The sequence below is a fragment of the Scardinius erythrophthalmus genome, assembly GCF_964197995.2.
Source record: "Scardinius erythrophthalmus genome assembly, chromosome: 10".
In the NCBI taxonomy this organism is placed as follows: Eukaryota; Metazoa; Chordata; class Actinopteri; order Cypriniformes; family Leuciscidae; genus Scardinius; species Scardinius erythrophthalmus.
This window is the reverse complement of record NC_138230.1, coordinates 12097384-12124447: the sequence shown is the minus strand read 5'-3', so window position 1 is coordinate 12124447 and position 27064 is coordinate 12097384. Positions and strand designations below refer to the sequence as shown.

At 36.9% G+C, this 27064-nt stretch overlaps 1 protein-coding gene across 2 annotated transcripts in view; it reads right to left on the bottom strand.

The window, feature by feature from the left end:
- Positions 1-27064, bottom strand: part of jupb (junction plakoglobin b) — a 73765-nt gene that overhangs the window by 2180 nt on the left and 44521 nt on the right. For both annotated transcript variants that reach the window (XM_081377252.1, XM_081377253.1), the window contains exons 4-15: positions 25171-25424; positions 22313-22551; positions 19494-19695; positions 19236-19380; positions 17329-17432; positions 13084-13422; positions 8643-8795; positions 8316-8435; positions 4702-4852; positions 2844-2965; positions 1964-2006; positions 15-166 (exon numbers count right to left, since the gene is read on the bottom strand). In XM_081377252.1, coding sequence (XP_081233378.1) covers positions 30-166; positions 1964-2006; positions 2844-2965; positions 4702-4852; positions 8316-8435; positions 8643-8795; positions 13084-13422; positions 17329-17432; positions 19236-19380; positions 19494-19695; positions 22313-22551; positions 25171-25424 — 2009 coding nt within the window. In that variant the 3' untranslated portion in view covers positions 15-29. The remainder of the gene's footprint in view (positions 1-14; positions 167-1963; positions 2007-2843; positions 2966-4701; positions 4853-8315; positions 8436-8642; positions 8796-13083; positions 13423-17328; positions 17433-19235; positions 19381-19493; positions 19696-22312; positions 22552-25170; positions 25425-27064) is intronic.

Sequence of the window (27064 nt, the reverse complement as noted above, 5' to 3'; positions counted from 1 at the left end):
GCGTGCAAGCTAACCTGCTGGCAGTGTTGTTAAAGAGGATTTGGGTACACCTGTCGAGGGTCATAGGTCATTTCTGGCATGTATTGCTCATGTAGCTCGGCGTCCAGTGGGAGGCCATCCATGGGTATATCAGAGTAGCCATATGGAGGGTACACTGCATCCAGATCTGAGAGAGAGAGAGAGAGAGAGAGAGAGAGAGAGAGAGATTCAAGCTATAGTCATATATATATATATATATTACAAAAATAAAATACCATGTAAAAATAACTTTAAAATATAAATTTTTTGAATGTACCAAAGACAAAAAGTTGCAAAACGTTTTTGTAACAGAAACGGTGGTGTGTTGAAAACCGCTCTGATGACGCAAGAGTTGCAACTATGGCAGCTGAGAAGGCCATTCTTTGTGTTCTTTTTCAGAGCCTGATGAAATCGGTAAAAATACGTGTTTAATCCTGCAAAATACGCTCGATGTTACAGTCACTGCCCTTGCCGTCCAGAATTAAAGAGAACATCCCAATCGAGTGAAGGGATTTGTGGAAACTGTGGTTCCTAATTATTGTGATCCAACATTTGCCTCACATTTCAGGACGAGAAGACTAACATGTCTTCTAATATCTTCAATTGTTGTGTAAACGACTTTACTTGGACCCATTGTGTGAGCTGTCTCTTTAATGCCGCGTGGTTTATATACATGTTGCTGCTGATTGGGCTGAGATTTTTGACACACCCACCATACAAGAGAAAACGTATCCGTTTCCAGGAAACTTGTCGTTCAACCCGGAAACGGTAGCAAAACGTATGAGCTTGAACGTGCCCCCGGTGTGAGTGAGTGGAGGCGGGGCTCATTTGCATATTTAAAGAACCGCATATACTAAATGAGGCAAAATTCAAGTTATTTTAAGGCATTAAAACATTTTTTTTCAAGGAAAAAAACGTTTAATATGTCATTTTGGTAATCAAGGATGAGTGTTAAGTGATAAAATGATTGACTACAGAGGGACTTACTGTTTATCACTTTGCTTCAACTCACAGTACATAAATTAAGCTTAATTAGTTGTATTTACGTGAATATATTCAACTTTATTACTGTGACCCAATTAAAATGATTCATTTTGTGTGCCAGAATGTCAATAAAAATATTAAAATATTATTAAAAAAATAAAATACCATTTACTTTTTTAACAAAAAATATACATTTTATGAAAAGGTAGTGTTACACTAATGGTCACATGCTTTTGCTGGTGTTATAATTTTTTCATTTAACATGCACTATTAATTTATAGACTTTTTTGGGTCATTCCATGAAATAGCATCTTCATTATTCATCATAAAATGATAATTATTTCAACAGAATCATTCTTACATTTTAATTCTGAATTAGTTTACAGTCATGACATTTCTTCAGTATTTTAAATATAATTTAAAGAATTATGTGTACCTTACACATTTATTTTAAACTTCCATCGTGAGTTCATTTTTGTCAAGGTGTTTTTAGTGAGTTTTTACAAACTATGGGACGTGCTTCAGACTTTATGGCTGAACATTCACGGATCAAACAGGTTGGGTTGTTTTTAGTAGGTTGTTTTATATTTACAGGTTCTTCAGTCTTATACTAGAGTCATCTGTGCGAAACTCAAATGAGCGAAAAGCATGTTGCATATGCCGGACCGCCGCTGACTTAATGTTCCCCTATAGAGGAACAGAGCATTCTGTCACTTTGCGGAACGGACTGACAGCAACGCAAATTCAATGACAGTCTCTCTTTATCTTTTCGTCTTTGACCCCTCTCTCACACACAAACGCACGCCATAACTCATTTGTCATGTGACATTTTATTTCAATGGTCTTTGCTCTAATGCTGCGAGATGTGCTGGATAAATAGGCAATTTGAGGCGGTGTTGCGTACTAAAGCAGACAGATAGTGAGTGAATGCGCTGGGCTGTCGAACGTGCTCCAGACTTACCATCTGGTATGTATCCAGGGTCGAGTGGCATGGCAGCATGTGCCTGAGAGAACAAGAAGGCAAACATATTCATTAAAAGCTTCTTTCATAAAGAAAAGACATATGGTAAATACCACTGAAATATTAATACATATTAAACACTTGAGCAGCAAATCAGCATATTAGAAAGATTTCTGAAGGATCATTCATGTGGCACTGAAGCTGCTGGAATAAATGACATTTTAAAATATAGTTATTTTAAATGGTAATAATAATATTTCATAATATTACTATTTTTGACCAAATAAATGCAGCCTTGGTGAGCATAAGAGCATAACGTTTGAAAAAAATAAAACGTAAAAAAATGTTTTTTTTTGTTAATAAAAATCAGACTTAAGTAGAGTAAATGGATAATTCACGCTATAAATGTCTCCTTTTGTGTTCCCTGGGAGAAAGAAAGTTAATTTACAAAATTGACATTTTTAATGAACTTTTCCTGTAGTATGCAGTGGCCCAAAAAGTATTAAAGTTTTTAAATGTCATTGCATTAGATACAAAATATCAAACCAAGAGGCATCTACAAAGAAATGATGGTTCTCTCATAACCAACATCACTTTTTTTTCCACACACAAGCCTAAAAACATCCATGTGCATGTGACGGTCATATAATATCTGTATAATAAAAAAAAAATTGACGCTGAAACATTGAATTACTGGAAATGAATGCACACTCATATCAGGGCTGCATTAACCATTCAGGTTTGCATTCATTTTCAATAATTCAAAGGTTATGCCAAATCAATATGATTATTTGATTACGATTGCTAAAAATTGACATGGCAACATAATTGAAATGATGTCCAGTAATCTGAGAGTGTGGCGTGTGACACATATATTCACCATTTCCCAGGCTGCAGGGTCATGTTTGAAGAGGGAGTGTGTGAGCTCCACCGACACACGCTTCCTGTAGTCTGAACTCTTGTCCTCGGAGATGCGGAAGAGAACGGCCGCAGCGTAGGTGGCTGAGGAAGAGATAATGATGAGAGATGTGATCATTATTTACATATTATTATTATTACCATACTTTCTGGACTACAAGTGCAGCAGAATGCAAATATGGCGTAAGCGAAAAATTGGTGAGAGACTGGTGAAAATTTTTAATAATGCATTAAAGGCAGGGTAGGTGATTTGTTCCAACATTTTTGTTATGCTGGTTGAAAGTCTGATAGCAATCACTAAGTGGTCTAAATGTATGTATATGTATATATCTTGTCTGTGGAAGTCGTAGGACCATACAATGTTCGTCCAATCATTGCATTAGGTCCGAAACCAATGATACGATGTCCTACCTGCCTGTCAACGAATGTATTTCCATACTTCCGCACCCTGCTCGCACAGACATTACAAATCATCAGTGCATTTCACAGAGTTAGACAGACGTCAGTCACTGAGAGCCACAACAGAAACTGCAGCCACCTTTTACAGTTCCTCCTGAACCAAAACCACCAGCTTATGCTGCGTTCACGCCATAACTACTGTAATTTGTAAGAGATGGAAACCCGTGACGTTATACTCAGAACAGTCTGTGACTCAAATTTATGCGTTTCAACGGCAAAACTATCAACTCAGAAATGAATCTGCAGCAGTCAGGTGGTACAGGTCAGTGCTCTTTAAGTTATGTCCATTATTATTGTAATGTTATTTGAGACATGAGGTAGTTTAATGCCATCTCTCGTGACGCTTTTGTTTTGCTCCCTGCTGTGTGTGTTCATGTGTTTTGAAGGAGGCGTGGCTTTGGAGACGCTCTGAAGGGAGGGTGGGATCTTATGCTCTCAAAGCTAGCTCTTCAGTTACATCTCCATGCACGGTCACTTTGGTTTCATAAATTTGCTAAGGTTTGCCGTTTATAATAAATATTGTTTAAATGAACACCATTATAAGTTATGTTATGCACGTGTATTTTACAATATTTCTAAATGTAACAATAAAATGCGACTTATCTGCATTTTTTCAGCAAATTCAGCTTTACGTCACAGGAATAAATTACATTTTAAAATATATTCAAATAGAAAACAGTTATTTTAAATTGTAATTATATTTCACAATATTACTGTTTTTTTTTGATCAAATAAAATACAGCCTCGCTGGGCATAAGAAAATTCTTTCAAAAACAAAAATCTTACCAATCCCAAATCTTTAAAGTGTAGGGAATATGTATTAAAAAAAAACTGCATTACATATTTTACGTATATATAATTATTACCTTCTTATATTTTAAATGGATGGTTCCTGGCCAGATTAAGTTACAAAACTAACCAAGATTATTTCTGTAAGTGAAAATTTCAGCTTGTGAGGCTAAAACCCATTTGATACAGTACGTGGCAAGGTGAAGCTTCTCTTGTGTGTTCTGCTCCTTATCTGACGTGTTGAAGACACCAAAGTCACGCTGCATCTCTGACAGTCTCTGTCTATTGCGGACTGTCATTGTCAAGCAGATACAGGAGAGAGTGTTTATGGCAGTTTATGAAAGCTGCTGGTAAGGTACTGTAAACACAATATCTCAGTACTGCCGGTATTCTGTATCATCTTGCTTCCATTGGGAGTCTGATGTAAAATCAAGAGGAAGATTTGCACAATTTCAAATGTGGTAATGTTGTGTTTGTACAGACTATGATCTGTCCAATGACATATGGCTCATTTCTGTGTTTTATCAACATGAGCCGTGCTATTAAACTTTCTCTCGATGGGCGTCACTCACCAATCCCCTCATTGGGAGAGTGCAGGAGCTCCATAAGAGGTGCAGATGCTCCTTCTGCGTCAATCATCTCAGCAGACTGCTTATCCAGAGCGAGTTCACACAAAACACCGGCGGACACACGCTTTATGTTCTCCACGTATGAGTACAGAAGCTAACAGGAAAGAGGAAGTCAAAGGATGAGAGGGGTTTCACTGTTGTCTTATCAAACCCACTTTATTCAAAGCTTGTCATTTTCTACACACTAGATTTTCAATGATGATCAATGATATTCACCTCACCTGTCAGTTTATATATAACCAAAACTAATACTTGCACATATGTCCTTTTGTGACATTTTAGTTTTGTTAAAATATTTTGTTAAAGTTGCCAGCCGAACTTAGCCCCGCCCACAACATCTGAGGTCGGGAAGTTCGGTCTGGACCAAGGGGCAACATTCTAATCTGAAAAATGAAGCCTACCCGGAAGTGCGAAAAACTGCAATACATTGAAAATCCGCTAGAAGGAGGTCCCAAAAGGGAGCAAATGTCCATAGACCCCATGTTAAAATGTCCGTTTTCACAGCATAAATTAATGTTTTTACAGGTTGGTCCCATGGACTTTTATTGTATTTTTCGATAGCTTCCGAGTGCCTGACAACTGTGAGGGGGGTGATTTTTTTTCGAACTCGTTAGTTTAGATCGTATTTAGATATAAAATGTATGACAAATAAGGGCGTGGTTAATGTGACAGCTGATAATGAGCATAGGCTGCGCCAAGGAGAATGACAACATAAGAAGCGCCATTTTTTAATTTACAGTTGAAATCTAATACTACTGTTTTTGTATCATGAAATGTAGTTTTAAGAGTTTTTCAGACAAGAATGTAGTTGTTTAAAGCTCAAATCTGTGGTTTATTTATAAAGATTTATGAAAAATGTATCCAGGTTGTGAGGTGCAGGCGATCACCGGGCGCTCGGCGCTCATGTACCCCGCCTGGAACAGCCTTTCCTCGGCTAGTCGTTCTGACGTTTGCCGCTGACTCTGATGTCTCTGTAGTGGTTAAACATGAGATATAATTCATCTTGTGTATATCTAACGGGCGATTTTTGGTCTCACGAATCTATGATTTGTTCCCTGGCCAATCGTTTTGGCTGAGGGCTAAGTGTAGTTTCATAACTTTATAAGCTATTTAACTTTACCATTGAATGGTTAGACTAGAGCGCTGACTTTGTATGTTGGACTGAATTGTTTGCTTTTTTGTATATCTTCTTGTACCTTTTACTTATTATACTTTTATAATGGCTAATATTGATAAAACTGAAATTTAACAAAAAGAGACTGGGTTGAGTTTTGTCATTTTAAATTTTAATACAACGAAGATGATCTGTAATGTTGTTTACTGCAACATCTGTTGTTTAGTGCAAATGCACATATTGCCTGGACCATATTAAAATGTTTAATATTTTTATATTATATAAATCGAAAAGAGGCAGGGTTGTGTTTTATATTTCGTTTTGTTATAAATAGGCTAATGTGATATGCAGTGAATATAATCAATACGCGTTGCCTGAACCACATTTGTGTGGCTATAATGTTTGAGATTTCTTTAAATTAAAACGAAAAGAGGCAGTGTGGTGTTTTATAACATATTTCGTTTTATTGTTGGCTAAAATATACATACAGAGATAACCGGAGTAGCAGAGCGAGCGGAGTGACGCAGAATAACCGGACTCGCGTCCTCGGGAGTCATTCTCCTGAGTCATTCTCAATTAAGTCTTTATTTAAGTCAAAGTTTTAAGTAAACTTTGTGTACTTGCTATCGAGAAACGCCTAATGTCGGCGCTTGGCTTCTTGTGACAAACACGCCGAGAAGCAAGAACAAGATCTGCTGTATGTCATCCATTGTTGTTTATGTTGCTTTCTTCACGCGAAAGGAGCCTTGATGAAATCGGTATAAATACGTGTTTAATCCTGCAAAATACGCTCGATGTTACAGTCACTGCCCTTGCCGCCCAGAATAAAAGAGAACATCCCAATCGAGTGAAGGGATTTGTGGAAAATGTGGTTCCTAATTATTGTGATCCAACATTTGCCTCGCATTTCAGGACGAGAAGACAAACATGTCTTCTAATATCTTCATTTGTGGTGTAAACGACTTTACTTGGACCCATTGTGTGAGCTGTCTCTTTAATACCGCGTGGTTTATATACATGTTGCTGCTGATTGGGCTGAGATTTTTGACACACCCACCAAACAGGAGAAAACGTATCCGTTTCCAGGAAACTTGTCGTTCAACCCGGAAACAGTAGGAAAACGTATGAGCTTGAACGTGCCCCCGGTGTGAGTGAGTGGAGGCGGGGCTCATTTGCATATTTAAAGAACTGCATATACTAAATGAGGCAAGGGTGTAAAATCCAAGTTATTTTAAAGGGATAGTTCGGCCAAAAATGATATTAAACCCATGATTTACTCACCCTCAAGCCGTTCGAGATGCATATGTCAATCATTTTCAGACAAACATATTCACAGAAAAATGATTGACATTTGCATCTCGAACGGCTTGAGGGTGAGTAAATCATGGGTTTAATATCATTTTTGGCCGAACTATCCCTTTAAGGCATGAAAACATTTTTTTCAAGGAAAAAACATTTAATATGTCATTTTGGTAATCAAAGATGAGTTTTAAGTGATAAAATTATTGACTACAGAAGGACTTTAAAAACTTACTGTTTATCACTTCGCTTCACCTCAGTTACAGTATATAAATTAAGCTTAATTAGTTGTATTTACGTGAATATATTCAACTTTATTACTGTGACCCAATTAAAATTATTCATTTTTTTGTGCCATAAAAGGCTGGCTCTTATTAAAGCAGCACTCAGTAGCTTTGGGATTTCTTCGCTGTATTCTCGCTTTTCGCTCGCAGGTTTCTCTCTAGAGCTCCCCCCACAGCTTCGGAATAGATATTTGACAACACTGTTGTAAAAACTCGTTGGTGATTCTCAGACACCAGAGGCTATAGATCAACGACATCAAAGCAGATGGAACATTCTTTAAAACGTCTTCTTCATTCGGGTTCGGACAGCATGAGGGAGCGCAAGAATGACAGCATTTTAGCAGATTTATTTTGGCCGTAAAGCAATTGTTTACATCGCGAGACCTGATATCACGCGAGACTTCCTGACGCGGCGGCCGGCGGCTCAAAGTTGCAAGTGCGTATTTTCCGCTCACGGGCACCAGGGGGTTGCGAAACGACCACCATTCAACCCGAAATAAGTAATATAACCATTCCAATGACTCCGAAGCTGTTCAGTTAAGGTAAAAAAAGTTACTTAGTTCACCTTTAAATCATAATTTACATTATCTAATAGTTATGCATTAAGGGTATTTCGTTTTTTAAAGACATATTTTTAAGAGAACTACTTTTTCAAAGAGTAGCTTGACTATAGTTTAAACGAAAGCTTTAAGAGTAGCTTCCCCAAAACTGGTAGTGTAACATAAACATGGACAAATGCACAAAAACAAACAGCAGCCAGACACCCTGCAGTCATCATCGCACCACAACACCCACACATCACAACACACACACAGATGAACCAGATTCACTGCCAGGAATGCCATAAGTTGGTTCAGTACTTGCACAAACAGAGGAATGGTCTGCATGCTGGCGATTTCCCCTCGGTTGATCGGATCTCTGGCCAGTATATGCAAAGCGCCTGTACAGCCTTCCACAATCTCCTCCATTCGCACGCCATCCTGTGAAAAAAAGGGTGAAAGTGAGAAGAAAACATTAACTCTAACACCAAAGGGACCTGGTCTATGCCAAATAATGGGGCCTTGATGCTAATTGGATTGTATTTTAACCTCCCTTTGGAGGCTTCAGCCTATATGTGAGGGTGAATAAAGAGGCCAACTAGGATATATGGAAAATCCATGCACAGGTTGAAAAACCCTCAAATGCACCTGATAGGTCTGCTGGGCCCCTGAGCCATGTCTTTGAGTTTCCTGATGAGCTTTCAAAAGCAGGTTGACCAGTCGAGGGATTGTCCCAGATTCCCTCAGAGGCGCCTGATTGGCTGGACACAGGGCCAAGTTGCGAATCAAGCCCACTGTGGCCTATAGTGTGAAAAATGTACAGCATATTAACTACTGTTCATAAAATGTTTGGCAACTTCTTTATTCAATTATTTTCTTATTGTTTTCTTCTGATCACAAATGGATTAATGCAATGGTTTCCAAAAAAATCTTAAAATGCCTAAAATCAGTGAATAAATAAACAAGGATCACATACAGTAGCTCGCAACTTTGGTTTTGAATCAATTTGATGGGAGATTTGAGAAGTTTTTATTGAGATACATGATTCTGATTGCAGTCTTTGGTTTCTTGGTAAAGCTGAACGCAGTTGTTGAGAAAAATCGGAGAAAACAAGGGCAAAAAAGCAAGCGAACATCTCTCCAAATCCCAAAATCTTATTGACGTCTATGAAAAACAATATTAAAAAGATTTTTCTTTCTCATGAGTTTAGTTAAATTCCCTTAAACACAATGAACTGTGACCCACTTTTGTACCTCTATACCTTTACAAAAATTCATAACCTAAATCTAAACACAACTGTAGTGAATTCATCATTGTTCAGCTCCACTGTAAGTCCATTCCTCAAAGCTGTCATCATTTCTAACAAGTGACTCACTCTTGTAAATCCCAAAGTGCTGACTGGCGAGTGAAACTCAGGCACTGACATCAATATGAGCAACTGAGCGATGTTACTTGCAAAAATTTTTTTTTTTTTTTATTAAAAAATTGAGCTGAATACAACGTTTAGGTTGAGATGCTTGATGTAAGTGCATGTAAATCTGTTTATGGATGCATCGATGCACATGCTAGTCTTTGTAGGTGAAATCACCTGTATGTCACTCCACGATGTAGTTCAGTGGAAATGTCATGCGTAAACGCTTAATTTCCTACGGCCTCCTTCACAACGCATCATTAGTCCACAATGTTCCTCTGCTGATTAGAGAACGCCTGCTGATAGAGCGGATCTCTGCAGTGTGGGACGGCAAGACACGTCAAGTGCCAGAAACCTCTCCAAATGGAAGAGGAATAAACATGATGCAATGCATTCCAGACATTGGGGATTCATGTGTGTTGCATTAGTGATCTGTCTTCCCCACCCTGCCTGGGTGCAACCAAAGCCATCAGCCAGATGGGGATGGCCCATCCACAGTACAGAAGGTTCGCACATTTTGTTTGTGAAACTGTCTGGTTTCTACATAGAGGCATTTTAAAATGAATAGTTCTGACTCTAAATGGACCACATTCACTGCAGATTTCAAATGATAAATGCATAAATTTGGTCCATTCTACTACAAAAACAGTTAGGCTATAGCTATATTACTGGGAAGAATATTATTCATTCTGATTATCATTCTGATTAATTTATTATGATTCTTCTTCTTCTTCATGAATGTAACTTGAATAGTGGTATCGTATTGTTGTTCCCACCATTTTATAAAAGCAATAAGCCACAAGATTACTGTTGATTACAGTGATTATAATGCAGTGACTGTAGTACACAATTCTTATTGCATTCAAATTAAAATAAATAAATCAATATATAAAAAAATACTGCTGTCAAAATTGATTAATTGTGATTAATTGCATCTAACATAAAAGTTTGTTTACATAATATGTGTATGTATATTTTTATATTTCGTTTCTCTCTGTGTGTATGTGTATATACTGTATATAAACAGTTTTTTTCTTACTTGGTCAAATCACTGTAATACAGTCTCTCGTGGTTCACTGAATTACTTAAAGGTGCATTCATTTAAAGGGCCCTATTTTAACGATCTGAAACGCAAGTAACTTTGTGGGCGGGCAAAATTTAAAATGGGTTGGTCTGAAGTAGCTACATTACTCATAGGTGTGGTTTGGGCGCAATGTGAAATAAACCAATCAGAGCGACATCTCATATTCCCTTTAAAAGCAGGCGTGCTTGTTCCATGGCGGATTGCTATTATAATGGCGGATTTTCCAGGCGCACGCCAGTCGGTTCACAGCTGAGGAGTCGGACGTTCTCATTAGGGCCGAAAACACAGAGAAGTGACATTGTATGGGGATGGGAGAAACCCACCCAAATTAGCTTCGGTAAAACAGGCGTATAATAATTTGGGTAAATGTGTGAGCTAGATTTATGAGCCTATCTTCATGGACATAACAATGATTTCCCTCGTGTGGAATATTTTTCCTTGAAATTATGTATAGTTTGAAAAAATGCAACTGCTGCGTCTGTGTATAGATGAGAGAAGCAAAGTGTATGTGCGATGTTCACACGCTACATTATGGTCAAGAATGCGCCCTTAAAATAGCATCTGAATAACGCGCCACTGACTTTGGACTAGGTTTTTCCTGGTCTGTGGCGGAATTGTTTTCTGAAACTGCAAAATAGCACCAGGGAACACGCCTCCTCTTTTCGCTGAACCGCCCCCCCGGGAGCGCAAGTTCATTCCCTAATTTACCGACGTACGTCTGTGAAGGGAAAAGTCTGCTGTGCGTCGGGTGCAAAATAGGAATGATACATGCGTCGGTGTACAAAGTCAATTGCGCTGGGTGCAAGATAGGGCCCAAAATGTTTAACAGGTTAAAAGAAACGAATAGTACTTTTGAAAAGTGTTTAAAAAGATAGCATCAAATGCTAACATCAGTAGTCTAATAAATAAAAGTGGTTTGGTTTTTACACAGGCCAGTTGAGATTACATTAGCAGCCCAATACTTCTCACTTCATCTTGTTAATCTTATTGGACACTTTCGTTTGCAGAATATATTAATGCCTATACGTTTTAAAAATGCAAATGGCAATGAAAATGTGAAAACTTGGCGGTGTGATGTTGGTAAGCTCATCATATACAGAAACAAATCACTGAGTACACCACAGCGGATAGCAACACAAACCATCTGAGTAAAATAAATCAATGTAAACATGTTATAGACTTCCTATTCAGCCAGGTTGATTTTTTTAGGAATTTCTGCATGCAGACTGTGAGTGAAAATAAAAGCCTGGCACTGTCGTTCTTCTGGATCGATACACACGTGCTTAACAGATCACAGCACACACACACACAGGTTTCTGCTCCAACGGTCTGATACGATTAAGCGAGAGATCATGCGTGCCGGGAGCCCGAGCTCACAGAGACACAATCAAGAGTCCGGCCCACCACAAATCAGAGAGCCGAGGACAGACAATTACACTCACTGCGACCTTCTGATTCGCCAAAGCTTCAAGGGCTTTGACTAGCATGGAGACATTGACAAGATATATAATTGTGAGGTTCATTTTAGAAGTGCAAAGGAAAACTGACTGACTTTTTCATTTTCATGGAAGGAAGTTTTTTTTTCCATATTCAAATATGGAGGGGAAAAGTTTAGTGTCAGTAAGGTTTTGAGTTGTTATTGACAACACCCTGTGATGTCAAAGCTGAATTTTCAGCATCATTATTCCAGTCTTCAGTGTCACATGATCATTCAAAAATCATTCATTTGCTGCTCAAGAAACATTTCTTATTATTCAGGATTCTGTGATGAAAAGAACAGCATTTGTTTGAAATAGAAATATTTTATAACATTATAAATGTGTTTGTTTTCACTTTGAAAACTCCTGGTCAAAAAACGCTATCTATCTTTTTATTTTGTCATCATTTACTCACCTTCATCTCATTCTATATAATTACACTTTACAATAAGGTTTATTAGTTAACAACATTAGTTAACTACATTAGTTAACATTAACTAATAATGAACTGCACTTATACAGCATTTGTTAATCTTTGTTGTTAATTTCACCATTTACTAATACTTTATTAAAATCTTGTTAACATTAGTAAATGCACTGTGTGAACTAACATGAACAAGCAATGAACAGCTGTATTTTTATTAACTAACGTTAACAAAGATGAACAAAAACAGTAACAATTGTATTGCTCATGGTTAGTTCATGTTAGTTAATACATTAATGTTTAAAAAATGAACCTTATTGTAAAGTGTTATCATTACACTTCTAACATGAAACACAAATGTATTTTACCCTGGCATCCTGATACAAGGCTTTGCTGCTTTCAGTCCATGTATGGCAGCGATTCCTTGCATATGATGCTTGAGGGCTCTTTTATTGTTCCGGCTAGTGTCCTCAAAATTACACTGAAGCCCCGGAGGAGCGTAGGAGTGCCGCTCAGTGACTAAGATCCGGCATCAAATCAGCTTAACAAGAGAGGCAAGTCTCAGCATTCTTCCACATCAAAGCCACGCAAGCTCTGCACCCAGATGATTCAAATCTGACCTTTCAATTCAAACGCCAGAGAGGGCTTTCAAATTGGCAGCAATTCAGACACACACACACACACATACAGACCTTCACCACAGGCCAATAGTGCGGCTGACCCAAGAGCTTGGTGATGGCGGGGATGCCGTAATGCAGACGCACTGCATTCTGGGCCAGCTCTGCGTCAGGGTGACGGCTCGTGAGGTGACGCAGGGCACAGACGGCCGGCTCGGCCACGTCCTCTTTCTCTCCGGCTCGAAGCACGGCGTGAATCAGGGACTCCACCCCGCCGCTCTGAGTGACCAGGGCTTTGTTGCGCGCGTTGTTGCAGGTGAGGTTTGACAGGATGCCAGTAGCGCAGGTCAGCATGTTCACGTCATCTGAGCCCAGCTGACTCACTAAGATATGCAGGAGACCATCGAGACCTTCCTGTATCCACAGGAAACAAGAATTCAATACATTTAAATACACCACCATTCAAAAGTGTGGAAGAATTTTGTGTGTTGTTGAAGGAAGTCTCTTATGCTCAACAAGGCTGCATTTACTTCTTTCTATTTTAATATATTTTATAAATAGGATTTTCTTTCTCCCATAACTTTCATTCTCCAAGGGAACACAAATGGAGACATTTAATGTTTCAATTAAAGTGAAAGGTGATTAAAGTCTCTCACAAAAAGCTTCAGAAGTCCTGGAATATAGTGCATGAGTCATATGAACCACCTTTATAATGCTCTTATGCTTCCTTTTTGGCTTATTTGGAGCTTGATATGCCTAATGAACCAGAGAAGTACATTAATCTACTGTACTCGAGGATGGTCAGTAAGATTTTTGTAATGTTTTTGAAAGAAGTCTCTTATTTAATCAAAAATGGTTAAAAAAATTAAAATAACTGTTTTCTATTTGTATATATTTTCTGTGACGCATTACTCCAGTCTTCAGTGTCACATGATCCTTCAGAAATCATTCTAATATGCTGATTTGCTGCTCAAAAAACATTTCCTATTATTATTAATGTTAAAAACAGTTGTGTTGTTTAATACTTTTGTGGAAAAAGTGGGATTCAGGATTCTTGTGATGAATAGAAAGATTATCATTATTAGAGATGAATAGAACAGCATTATTTACATTATTTTGTTAATTTACTCTCACTTTTGATAATTTAATGTGTCCTTGCTGAATAAAACTATTAATTTCCTTTTGTTATTTTTTATTTTAAATTCCTTACTGACCAAATTTTTGATTAGTTGTGTAAGTTAAGGTCCATCGAAAAAAAAGAAAAAAAGTGCTCCTTGTTATTTTTATATAGAATGTTAAAAGCACTTTTAATAAGTCTTGCGTTAAAACGTATTGTGTATTATTTAAGCTGCAAAGCTGTATAAGTGTGACGTTAACTCTCGCCAAAATGCAACCTAGGGTCTTTTTGTGAATCTACCTTTCGTTTAAAAGCATAATTAGGATGGAAACACCACTTTTAAGATTGACCGTATTTTCGTTTTCAATAGTCGATAGTCAATAGTCGATCTCCGAATGCGAATGAACTGACTCTGAATTTTAGTATTGTTTCTTATATGAGGAATCCTTTTTCAAATACAAGGTCAATATTGATTTTCACTAACGACAAAACAACAAAGTATCCGTGAATTTATATGGAACTAAGCTTTAGGAGCTTTCCATTTTTGACTGTCAAAATGCCGGCGGACACAGCTACAGTGAGTTGTTCAAAATCTTTCTTTTTAGTAAACTGTGTACACAAACAATGTTCTCAGTGCTCGAGTTCATGTGAAGAGCCCCTGGTGATACTTCGAGCAAAGTTTCATGTTGTGTCGAGCCTTCTTAGTGTTTTAAAAATAGTGATTTTGATGCTATCAAAGTAGTGCCCCTAGCACTCCCATTCAAAATGCAATTTGACCAAAAACGAAAATACGGTCAATCTTAAAAGTGGCGTTTCCATCCTAATTATGCTTTTAAACTAAAGTTTTCCTGGGGTAGATTCACAAAAAGACCCTAAGGTTGCATTTTGGTGAGAGTTACGCTTTAAATCATCATTCTTACAGTTGTTTTAAGGTTTTACGGTTTATGCCATGGTATCGTCATGTCAGCAAAGTTGTAATATTTGATATAACTACACAAAAAAAGGTTAGTAACAAATGTTTTTCACTAAAGAAATCATGTTAACACATATTGGTTACATCTTGGGTTATAATATTTAAACAGTAATTATTTTAATGCGTACAGGTCCATTTCTTCTGTAAGTGCATCACTGTAACCCATATTTTTGGGACAAGTGGATTATATTGTGGCAACCACCATCAAGCCACAAATGCTGTGGATTGAGTTTAACCTGTATTGAACCTGAAATATTCCTTTAACATTCACCTTTTCATGCATAAAAAAAGATCAGTGACAGTAACAGCACAAAAGATTCACATAAAAAAAAAAAAAAAATATTTCAAGAATCAGACAGTCAAACCGTTAATTATCACAAATGAAATAATGACCATGATAAGGAACAAATGAAAGAGGAAAGGCAGTGGAAGAAGGAGATAAGAAACAACGCCGGTGTGTGAAGGATTAGACGGACAGACACCGGAATGACATGAGCTCAAATTCATACATTTAAATTCAAGACACATTCCGTAAGAGCAGAAGGGGACGCGTCTGTTCATAGTTGTTTTTGTTCTGTGAATTTAATAATAAGGACGAAAATGATAACCTGTTTATCATTAATTGTGTATTTTCTGGGCCACTGAATTCTGAGTAGCAGTGATGAGGGACAAATTGTGTGGAGGTGAGGAATAATTATAAAAACCACAAGTCGCCTGAACTATAAAAGCATTAGAAAGTACAGAGGGAAAAAAAACGTCAAACTACATGAAAGCCGTTTCGTGGCTTTCAAGCTTTGTCTGGGCTGAAATCCTTTGGAGCATTTGCACAATTAATAATTGAATCCAATACTGTATAATGAGATGCCATTGTTATTTCATTAGTAGGCAAATATAGGCTACTAATTATCTGTTTTTAAAAGACATTTCACATTCAGCCTAGATTCTTGATTGACTGATTTTCTCTTCAGGATATTTGGGGTAATTTTGCTTCACTTTATAAAAAAATACAGTAACAAGGTAAAAACAAACAGTTTTTCCTTTCAAAAAGAACTGTAATTATGAATTCAATTCCGTTATTCTTCAAAGCAATAACAGAGCAGATATATATTTTTAAATAATTGAAATAGCTCCCCTCGACTGAAATCGCGATCTGGGACGGGAGTGGGATCATCCACCTCGGTTGAAAATGAGGGGCCCCCCCAGAAGCCAGGGGCCCAGAGAATCGTCACCACCTTTCTCCCCTTGAGCGCTGATAAGACGATCTGAATTGTTTCTTGGGTTTTGCTCGAAAATTCCTAAGGTATTCTGGGTAAGGTTGGGAATCGAAAATCGATTCCAATTCTGGAATCGGATTCGTAAGGTCAGGAATCGGATACTTGTAATAAAATTGAAATTTCGATTCCGTTTTATCGATTCATGGGTGCGCATTAAAATGTGATTTCAAACCATTTTCAAGCGCAAGAAGACACAAAATTCTGCACTCGCGCAGCACGCCATTTTCTTTCACACAGAGAGCCGCCTCCCATATAGTGCGCGATACTGAATTAAGTTCTCGTGCACGTCTTCTTGCGCTTGAACGCACAAATACACACACAATTGTCAAAATAACCTTGTAGACACAGTCAGTTTTGTCTTAAGTGAACATAAACTTCATGAGTAAATGCATCTGTAACAGTTGATTGGATCCTGCATGAGGTCTTAAAGTGACAGCAGCCTAATAAACCTTCTGCAGTCTGTGTCATTAACGTCTTTAATATTAATTTTCTAAATGTATATGAGTTAGTCCAGTTGTTTTTTGCTGAGTTAAACCCATAGGAAAATGTAAGTGTTCTTTAGGCTGCTGATTTTTGTTCATGGAAATCAGCTGTAAGAAGACGTTTTACCAAAAGACACAGAATAAATATGTTTGATATAAATGTTTGACTAAATGTTTTTACCTTACTGGGATCGAAACTGGGAACCTATAGGAATTGGAATCGTTTAGATGAATTGGAATTGCTCAAATTCAAACGATACCCAACCCTTAATAATGGGTGGTTCCTTGCAAGCCCAAGTCAAATTGTCCAATACTCTTGTCTCATATGGCTTTGGTCTCTTGTTCAGTGGAAATCTGTGGGATTTTTCACCTGATCCATCATCCACCAGACAAAAATTCCAGTTGCTTTGCTCAATAAGTCACACAAACAGCACAAGCAAACCTACGATCTACAGAGTGGAACAGCTCCATTACCTGCTTGGTTGCTGCATCAGAGAGATTCCTCAGAGTCCACAGGCAGTTCTGTGTTAGACGCTGACTCGAACCTGTGAGATGTTGGCCGAGGGCCTGCATACCTCCTGCCAAATGGAGAGAAAAAGGGTTTAGAGTCCATATTTATCGGACTTAACCACACAAAAAAAGAACAAAACTATTCAGCTACACAACCTGCTCTAAAAAGAAGGCTGTATTTCTCCATGGATTAGCCATTGTCTGCCAAGGGGAGAGAAATGTCTTTTGGAGTCGGTGCAGATAAACTAAAAGCCACATGGCTTAGGAAGATAAAAAGAGGGAAGGAGATTAGGACACATCCTTGAAAACTGCCTCTCATCCAGTGTTGTAACTACCTGATCCTCAGCGCTTTCTCAAGACGAGCGCCAAAGCTTCATATGGGAAAGGACATAGTCACGGCATAACTGTAAAGACTTTTATGAGATCAGCCCTGGCAGGCGCGATAGGGCGAGATATTTGACTCCCACAACCTTTGCCGTTGTATATTTAAGTATTAATTCGCTGAAAGGTCAGAATTAATAAAGTAACATCCATGACTGCTGTGAGGATGTACTGACAGGCGGAGTAGGCCAAAGGTGGGTTTTAACATAAAGCTGTAATATTCGTTTTAATGGAAAATTTAATTAAGTTCAATGGCAGAATCAAATATAAACCATGTATTGCTGGGACTGCAGTATAGTGGTTTGCACACATGCTCCTGATATGTTGAGGCACGGTGCTCATGTGGATGATGCAGGTTCAAGTTGGGCTCGTAATGTGTCCCGATCCCATTTCCCTACTCTCCCCAACAATCCTGGCAATTGTCTCTCAAGATCATAAAAAAACATGACAAACATCTGAGATTTTTACAAATAGTGTTTTTTCTAGACTTGGAAAAGTCATGGAATGGTAATAAAAAAGAAAGTTACGTAGTGAAAGTAAATTTCTGGTCAAGCTGTGCACAGAAGCTCAGAAAGACAAATCATCTATTGATCTGCATTTAAATCTCATTTGTCTTTTTGGAGCTTTTGCACAAAAATACCATTCAAAAGTTTGGGGTCATTATGAATTTTTATTTTTTTTTAAGAAATACTTTTATTCATCAAGGATGCATTCAATGTATCAAAATTGAGATAAATACATTTAGATTTATATAATAGTACAAAAGGTTTCTATTTTAAATAAATCTGTTCATTTGAACTTTCTATTCATAAAATACTGAAAAAACAAATGGATTGCAGTTTCCACAAAAATATTAAGCAAAGTTTCCAACATTGATATTTCTGAAGGATCATGTGACACTGAAGACTGGAGAAATGATGCTGAAAATACAACTTTACCATCACAGTAATAAATTACATTATAAAATAGAACATTTAAATTGTAACAAAATTTCACAATATTACTTATTTATTGTATTTTTGATTAAATCAATGCTTTGTTGAGCAAAGGAGACTTCTTTCAAATACATTAATAAATAAACCGACCCCAAACTTTTGAACTGTAGTGAATAATTCAATGTTCAAATGTTTTTATTCACAGAATTGGTACATGACAAACAAATGGAAATCGCCCCCAGCAATCTCATAAATATGTCTTTTAATGACCATGAATTAATGGAAAAGTCATGGAAATTCATTAATCAAGAAGTGGGGAAAAAAAGATACAAAAAAAAAAAAAGAGTTGGAGATTGCGATATTATAGGGAAATTATACAAAATGCCCAAGAGAACTGTCCTCGGGAATGAGAGAAAAGAGATAATAATATTCCTCTAGGGTCTAGGAATAAAAATAAAAATACAAAAGTGAAACAAAGAGCAAAAGATAGTTAAAAACGAGAACATAACACACACACACACACACATACACACACACACACACACACACACTCACCAGAGTCAACGATAGCCGGCTTGTTGCTCGGACAGACAGAAAGCACCTTCAGGACTCTGCTGGTGGTCCATAGGAGCTTTTCATAGTTGTGGTTTCTCATAATGAACACCAAACTTTCTGGCCCACCATTTGCCAAGATGATCAACTGTGAAGAGAGAACAACAAAATGGATTATGACACACACACACTCTACAAACTCAATTCCTAAGGCAATGCATTCTCAGTGTTGCCACAGGGGGCGCTGTAATGGACACACACCTTGCTCTCCTGATTGCCGTAAGAAAGCAGCTGCAGGCAGTCTGTGGTGATGGCCAGGAACTTTGGGTTGGACTTTTTCAGAAGTGGGACCATCCTTTGCAGTCCATCGGCCAGACGCACCGCCATCTTGGCTCCCTCCTGGTGCAGTAACAGGTTGTGTAACGTGGTAATGGCATAGAACAGCACTGACTCCATAGGGGAACTGAAGAACGAATAGAATATTTACAACACATAGGTCAAATAGATTGTAATGTCCAGAACCACCAAATATGATGTGAGGGACACTCTTCCTAAAATATAAAAGCAGCCGCAGATTTTAATGTATACGGACATACTTACATTTTGTGCAATAGCAAATGTGAAATTAAAAGGTTTAAAAAGATGTAAACTTTTAACATAAAATTATTATTCACTGCACAAATATAAAATATTTGTACTAAAATATTATCTGAAAAATATTTACTATTATTTAAGTTAATTGTTTATATTTTCGCAAGCCAATGTTGGAAGAAAGGAGAGATACAAATTATTATTATTAAAATAATAATATTAATAATAATAATTTATTTATTCAAAATAAATAAAATAATGTATTCTCAAAATTTTCATATTTATTGAAATATTGAAATATTACTAAATTAAAAATTATTATTGATATTCTAATACAATATGATAAAATATTCACTAAGCTATTTTCATTCTTGTTTTTTGTTATTGTTCAATTTTGTGCTGTCAAATCGATTAATCGTGATTAATCACATCTAACATAAGAGTTTGTAAACAGGTGTGTGTCTCTATATATATACAGTACAACATACATACACTTGTCCACATTATTTTCCACGGACCCCCAGCTTGAAAACACACACACACACACACACACACACACACACACACACACACACACACACACACACACACACACACACACACACACACACACACATATGTATATATTATTGTTTACATTTATTTTTGCACAAAAATAGACTCTTCTCAATTACGTTTCTCAAACATCTACCCCGTCTACCAGAAGAAGAAAAACAGACAGTCTGGTTGGCTCATGTCGGGATGCTCAACTAAAAAAAAAACACATTGTTTTCAGCTACAGAATCACAGAGTTTACCATTTTCAGAGAAATCAACCTACAAATGGCTTACTTATAGTTGTCTCTGCATATTAAACTGAAAGAGAAAAGAGTGCTTTCACATCAGAAAAATTACACACCTCACATTTACAGATCTGGGCTTCTATTACAGTAGTTACACGCTGAAATTTTCACCATGGCATCCTTGATCATGACATTTCAATACAGGCTGGCTGCACCAAGGAGACTCTCCGGGTAACTTAATAAGCTGATACTGTGTCAAAGTTACAGCAGCCGTGGTTGTGTGGTCATAAAGATTCTGCTCTGCTCTATTATCTCAGCATCTGCTATAAATGGGCTTTCTGACAGAGCAAATTTGCCATCACAGTCCAAATATATCTCTAAAATACAGCTCTGCTATGGCCCCTATTATAGTAGTGGACGTTTTCTTATATAGAGATAGAACTGGACACACTGTCCTGCTTTTGCATTGCTTAGTCACAGCGTTCATCAGAATGCACCGCAGGTTAGCTCTAAGCCTTATTCACAAAATATAAAGGAGATGAAATGAGCACAAATTAATGTGCACCACAATGGGAGGAGAGCTAAACATGCACACCAAGTCTAACACGACTGGGAAAGTAATTGTCAGGTTGACCAGACCCAGAATGGAAGGATTATGGCTTCCCTCCTGAAAAGACCAGTTTAAACTAGCATGAATCTCTATGCTAGTCCAGGCTAGATACCATTGATTTGGTGATGACCGTCTAAGGTTCTCTTAGGAACTGTGAGTGTCCATCAAACGTTTGCCACTATTCAACCAAAACATTTGTCTGGCCATGAACAGTCAAGGGACTAATTAAAACACAAACGCATCAGACCGTCTAAGCGTCTGTCATTCACTATTTCTCTTAGAAATACATAAGTGAACACAGAGTATCTGCATTTTTCCAAGACTGGGAATACATTTTTTTGATGTTTATTAGCCTTTGGTGATATTTAATATTCTGAGCTGGCTTTGTTTCATAATTTGACATCTTTTTGCATAAAACCATACTTTATATGTCGATATTTAATGATACTGTTAAAATAGTCAAAATCCCTTTAAGGCGTTATTTCACTCGGCGGCCATCTTTGAAACGCCTCTCAAGCAGCTATTTCAGTTCATTCTCTATGAACGGGGAAACATCAAATTCTTCAAAGCTGTTCACCAAGATTACGATTTAATTTCATATTTGAAGTCACCAATGAAATCTGACAACAACGGTCTCATTCATTTTGTTTCTAAACGCTCAAATCATCTGCATATGCAGTCATAAGCGCACATCTCAGAACAATGGCTGTTTCTATAAATCGTATGTAGCCACGCCCCTTTTCAGCGCTGCGCTCATTGTGTTCTGTCTTCCGGTTTGTATTTCCACAGCATGAAGGTAAGATCTTACGGATTGATGAATGAACCAGTCCTTTTAAAATCTGACATACTGAAAGTTATGACATCCGCTTATAACATTACAATGCTCATGATAACTTTCCTTAACTCTGCATTCACCAATGCCATAGAAATATACCATAAGTTCTTCTCATATTCCTCCAGCGTTCAACTCTCAAATTACCTACCTGTGTTTCCTCACCTGTCAAGTTATGCTGAACAAGTTTCATTTCACACATCCTGGTTCATATGGAAACATGTCACATTACAGAAGTAATGCTTTTTGTGCAGGCATACACTCACCTGAGCATGCGCACAAGTGCGGGGATGCCACCCGATTTGAAGATAGCTAGCAGGCCCTCGCGCTGGTGGGACAGGCTGTGCAGGACGCTGGCAGCGCAGCGAGCCGTCTCCAGATCTCCAGTGTTCTGCATGGCCCTCACCACAGCCGACACCATCTGAGGGGACTGCATGAGCACACGGCGGGACGCCTCCTTGCGCGTCAGCTGGTTCACAATGAGGGCTGCCTTGTTTACCACCACCTGCCATCGTAAAAGACAAAGTTTCAAAAAGTTTCAACTTTTATGTCTACACTCTAAAGTTCCAAAAGGTTTTTTTTGCAGCGATTCCATAGAAGAACCATTTTGGGTTCCACAAAGAACCTTTCAGGAAACAGTTCTTCAAATAACCATTGTTTTAGTGTGAAGGATATTCTCAAAATCTAACGAACCTTTTTTTCCACTATAATGATCCTTTTGTGGAAAGGAAATGTTTCATGGATGTTGAAGGTTCTTCATGGAACGATAAATGCCAATAAAGAACCTTTATTACTCACCAGCATTGGACCCAGTGGAACGTAAGCTTTGTAAAACAGTCATAACTTAATATTTTTCAACTAAAACCATATTGTAACTGATCGGTAACTCCTCATTAATGAGTGAATGCACAATTATTTTTTTTAAGTTTTGAATGTTAAGGCCCTTTCACACTGAATGTGACGCGATAAAGCGAGGCGAATCGTTGACGAATGGAGCTTTCACACCGAACGCGAAACGACAAATCGTCTTCGGCTAATTCACCCTTGCAAGATAGGTGGCGCTGACCGACAATGCATTTTTCATGACAGGTTATGCATTTGGAAGTTTTTTCTGTTTACCATAATTTGCTGCACAACAGCATTAAATTAAGTTTGGTACTACGCCAGAAACACAAAATATCTATAATGCTAACAATAATACATCATAAAATGTAATGAGAGCTACAATTAGCATCAATCTACACTTCACAATGAATGCATTATTCATATTTTTGCTCAAAACCCACTTTGAACCATAATTAAGGGCTTTCAATAACTTCTGATTGTGATCTGAAGAGCATTTTGATTATATAATAGGCAGACATGCATTATTTGAAGTGTTATAATGGACTGAACGCTATACCTGCTTGTATTTTTCAATTTCAAACATTTGTTTATTGTTATAAAAATACCCCGAGCCGCATGAGAAACGCATACAGAACATATATCGTCGTAATCATTATGTCTATTTGGCCTCATGTTTCATCTGTAGAAATGTTTCTCTCAATTCTTTATGTGCGAAAGGGCACGAGTTCTGAATATGATTGACAGATCTAGAGCGAATGTGCTCTCTTACTCATAACACTCGTGCGCCGTGGAGGAAAACAGACAGTGCTCTTCAGATCGCATAATTCAGTGGAAAATTAATATTTTCTGTATACAGATATATTTAAGTAAACATGAGAATAAATCTATTCTCAGAAAACAGTGATAACAAGAACTCAACATGCATTCTCTTCTCTCTTCCAGAATACTTATCTTCTGTGTTTACAAAGGTTTTCAAAACAGCGCCACCACTCTCACACTTTTGTGCAACAGCTCGGTAAGCTCAAATCTAATTGGACAGCTCATTCCATCATGGGGAAAAAAAATCAACACTGGTCGGAAAAATAAATCTCGCCTTGTCGCGCCGCAATTGATCGCGCCTGTTGTGAAAAGCTCCATAGGGATCTATTGTTTTAATTCAAGAGCGCTATTGCGTTCAGTGTGAAGGCCCTTTACCATGTTTTTAAAATGCTATTACTACATTTGTTGTTTTTCCAGAGCATCAACGGAGTTGTGCAAGTGTTTTTGTTTGTTCCCTGCATTTCGACGATGATTGTTTTATAAACAAAGCCCAGTTCGACGCCGGATTTGCAGATCGTCTAATGCTTAAGGATGGAGCAGTCCCAACGATAAAGGTTCACGGTCGTGCGTTGGAACCGGGCGGTGAGTAAAACTGCTTCAAATGTCTGTGTGTTGTTAGCTATCGGCGGTAAGCACAGCTTTAGCTCCGCCCACACGGCACGCCTCCAGCCGCTCGTTTTTTTCCGGAAAGACTCGGTACAGCCTATCTTTCTTTTATAAATATAATAAAACTAAAGACTTTTTGGAGATATGAAGGATGCAATACTACTCTATAGGTACTCAAGATTAACATGAGATTGCCTGAAACTGAGTGTTTCACCCCCCCTTTAAAATTCTTCAATGTAAAAAAAAAAACAAAAAAACGTATTAATACACAAAACCATAAAACAAGCAAAAATATGCTAAATTATACACATGGCATGAATCGAAAAATTAACAAATAGGCTTTCTATTTGTTTTTAGAATTTCAATGGTTGCATGCTCTTGGCAGCCAGTAATTTAAGTTGGAAAACAGATAATATCCTAAAGTTGTTTTCCACAAGCATTTTTTCTCTCTCTTTTGTTTCACTTTATTCCTCCTTTCTCCTTCCACAGTTCTGGCCCGTCCTGTGAGATTACCCTTTTCTTTTTGCATCTCATATCACCATGTGCGCAGCCGGGTTTATGCTCTGAGAATAACAGCTACTAAGTCAAAACTTTTTGTTATTTGACTCTAGATCATTTTGAAGATATCAGCTGATGTGGGATATCAACAGAACAAAAGCTACCGTACAGCCTTTTGCAGAACTGTACTGTTTCATCTCTGTTTTATTGAAAAAGTCTTCAGCACAAAGTTTTATTTTTCATAATTAATTGACGGCATTTTTAAACAGGTTTTACTAGATTCCCAGCCTCAAACACGCATGTTTATTTAAAAGGGTTTCGTGTGATGATTGTCTCTGAACGTTTTCCATCATACCTGGTCGTCATCGGCCAGCAGTTTGGTGAGCTCTGGTACAGCACGTGTGGCCAGCTCAGCATCGTCCTGATAGTTGATGAGATGTACGATGGCTGTTTTCAGCAGCTGCGAGGGCTCGGCCAGTCTCTGGACATTGGTGGGCTGGTCTGGATCGTTCTGTGTGGTGAGCACCGTCTCTCCCTCCACTAGCGTCTCGGGGAACATGGCTGCACGCACTCTCTGGGCTCGAGTTAGACTGTATTGAGCCTCAGCGTCTGAGTACAGAGAGAGAGAAATAAAAGAGTCATATTGAATTATTTTAACACTGTTAAGAGGTGATCTTATGAATAATAATAATAATAATAATAATAAGCACACTTAATTTTTGAAATAGTGTGCTATTATTATTACTATTATTTATTTATTTAATGTTATTATTGTTAAAAAACAACCATAATAAATAATAATAATAGTAATAATAATAATAAGCGCACTTATTTTTTAAATGTATTATTAAATGTGTTATAATAAAATTGTGCTATTACTATTGTTTATTTATTTAATGATTATTATTGTTGTTGTTATTAATTTATATATAAATAAATAATAGTAATAATACTACTACTAATAATAATTAATAATAATGATTATTATTGTTGTTATTAAATCATATTACTAATAATAATACTAATAATATATTATGGATATTAATATTAAATAATATAAATAAATACATAGATGATGATGATGAGGATGAAAAAAACACAAATAATAAGCACACTTAATTTTTGAACGTATTTTTAAATGTAGGTTTGCAATTTTTTATGTTACTATTATTTATTTATTTTATAATAACAAATATTATTAATTTTATTATTACTAAAAACAATAATTATATTAATAGTAATAATAATAATAGTAGTAATAATACAAATAATACTAATAGTAATAATAATAGGCTGTGCTATTATTATTACTATTACTTAATAATGATTATTATTGTTGTTATTGTCATTAAATAATATAAAATAATAATAATATGGGTATTATTATTAAAAAATGAAAAAATAGATGATGATAATAATAATAATAGCATACTTTAAATTTAATAATAGATAAAAAATTAAGTGTGCTATTTTTTATGATAAAAAGAAACATTTTTGCTTCAAACAATAATACCAATAACAAATATATTATTAAATAATAATAATTAATTATTATTACTATCTTCCACCAATTACTATAATTAATTATATTGTGCACAATATATATTAGATATGCAGACTTGGCGCATTAAAGGGGTCATGAACTGCATTGTTTTATTGTTTCATAATGTTTTCTGGGGTGCACTTATAATGTTAGTATGATTTATTTATTTATTTTTTTAAATAAAAGGCATTTTCCTAGCCTGATTTTATCCCTCTGATTCGAACGCTCTGTTTGAAGGGGCGTGTCTGTGTGAGACTTCAGTGTAAACGCCCACTGTGATTGGCTAACACTACATGTGGAACTCCCTCGAAAACTTTTAGCACGCTTTTACTATTACTGCTCTCAATGTTAACTACTCGTGAAAAGTGATAATGCAATTAGATCTATGGCATTATGAATGCTATAACAAATGCTTTCATCATAACTAACAGTGCAAACACAATGTAAATAAGAGATTCGTTGATTATTACGAAAGTTTTAGCGCGAGTCCAGAAGTCAGTCAGTGATAAACAGACACGCGCTGTTTGATTAACAGCTACAGCTATTATAAACGGAGCGTACTTTGAACGCTTTCTATATATAATTTAATCAGTTTAAATAACTGATTATTTACACCCTACTAAGAGAAACAATGTGAAGTTGACCGTTTAGTCACTGGTTTGATTTACTGACAGGACAAAGAACATCTGACTGTAGCTACATGAAT